This window comes from Musca vetustissima, unplaced genomic scaffold (assembly GCF_032173495.1).
Source record: "Musca vetustissima isolate MV318-11 ecotype Yass unplaced genomic scaffold, APGP_CSIRO_Mvet_v1 utg4709, whole genome shotgun sequence".
NCBI lineage: Eukaryota > Metazoa > Arthropoda > Insecta > Diptera > Muscidae > Musca > Musca vetustissima.
The window spans coordinates 944,992-945,989 of record NW_026888605.1 but is presented as its reverse complement, the minus strand read 5'-3'; the positions used below and the strand labels follow the sequence as shown (position 1 = coordinate 945,989).

The following is a 998-nucleotide window of genomic DNA, read 5'->3' as shown; positions in this document are numbered from 1 at the left end:
TTTCCCAGAATAAAAAAAAACATATTAATCGTAAATCCCCCCAAGCGACCCATATGATGATGTAGAACGAACAAAAATCCCCTTTCAATGTGACAAAGATGAGCAGAACAAAACGCATAACAAGCCACTGGAGTATAAATACTTCAAAATGCTATCGAAGTTGACAACAGTTTTCAAGCATATCTGAGAACCGCAACACTTCATCTGTTTTACACTGCAACCGTACTCTATCCGTTCTTCCATCAATCAAAGTCAATAAAGAAATGAAATACTTTATTGTTTTTGCTGTTTTCTTTGTTTCTGCCTGTTTCATTGGCCAGTCCAGTGCATCGCCTGCTTCCAATGATGGAGGAGAAGCTAATTTTGTTCACGGTGCTGATGCCTTAAAGGAATTGGAACCGGAGTTACATGGCCGTTATAAGCGTGCCACCTGTGATTTGTTGAGCGGTACCGGAGTCAATCATTCAGCCTGTGCTGCTCATTGCTTGTTGCGCGGTAATCGTGGCGGCTACTGCAATGGCAAGGGTGTTTGTGTTTGCCGTAAATGAGATGTTATTTTAGTTTCTAAGGACGTTTTTATTAATTAATAAAAAAAGAGTATTGAAAATTAATCGGCATTTTTGTTTAAGAAAAGTATGTTTACAAATTTTAATACAGAGGTATATTGCATGCTTATAAAACATTAGAAAATATAGTCAGATTTATGGATAATTTCGCCAATAATCTATATAATGGACCATAAGGTGGGCTGTATATTAAATTTGTCATTCCTTTTGACAATATTCAAAACAGGTCCATGGTTGGGCATAACGCCCTTATAACGGTCCAGGTCCGGTTTAGGAATTTTTATGGTACTAAACGCATTTTCGAGCCGAAGAGGCTGTAATTTTGCATTTTGGGTTCATGGTGGGTAAACCAATTTTTGCGCAGAAAATGTTTGGTACGAGTCGGTATTTCGAAAATGCCCCCATATAAAGGTTTCGATCCCGTTAGATGGT

The 998-nt window shown here is 38.1% G+C and overlaps 1 protein-coding gene across 1 annotated transcript; it reads left to right on the top strand.

Moving 5' to 3' along the window:
• The first annotated feature begins 257 nt into the window (after positions 1–257).
• On the top strand, positions 258–560 carry LOC133336454 (phormicin-like). The gene has a single exon (XM_061544753.1). It carries the CDS (start codon positions 264–266, stop codon positions 546–548), a length of 285 nt encoding a protein of 94 aa, XP_061400737.1. The 5' UTR covers positions 258–263; the 3' UTR covers positions 549–560.
• The last annotated feature ends 438 nt before the right edge of the window (positions 561–998 follow it).

Excerpts from the sequence above, each read along its gene's own strand:
- LOC133336454 (XM_061544753.1), top strand. The coding sequence starts at position 264 with ATGAAATACTTTATTGTTTTTGCTGTTTTCTTTGTTTCTGCCTGTTTC.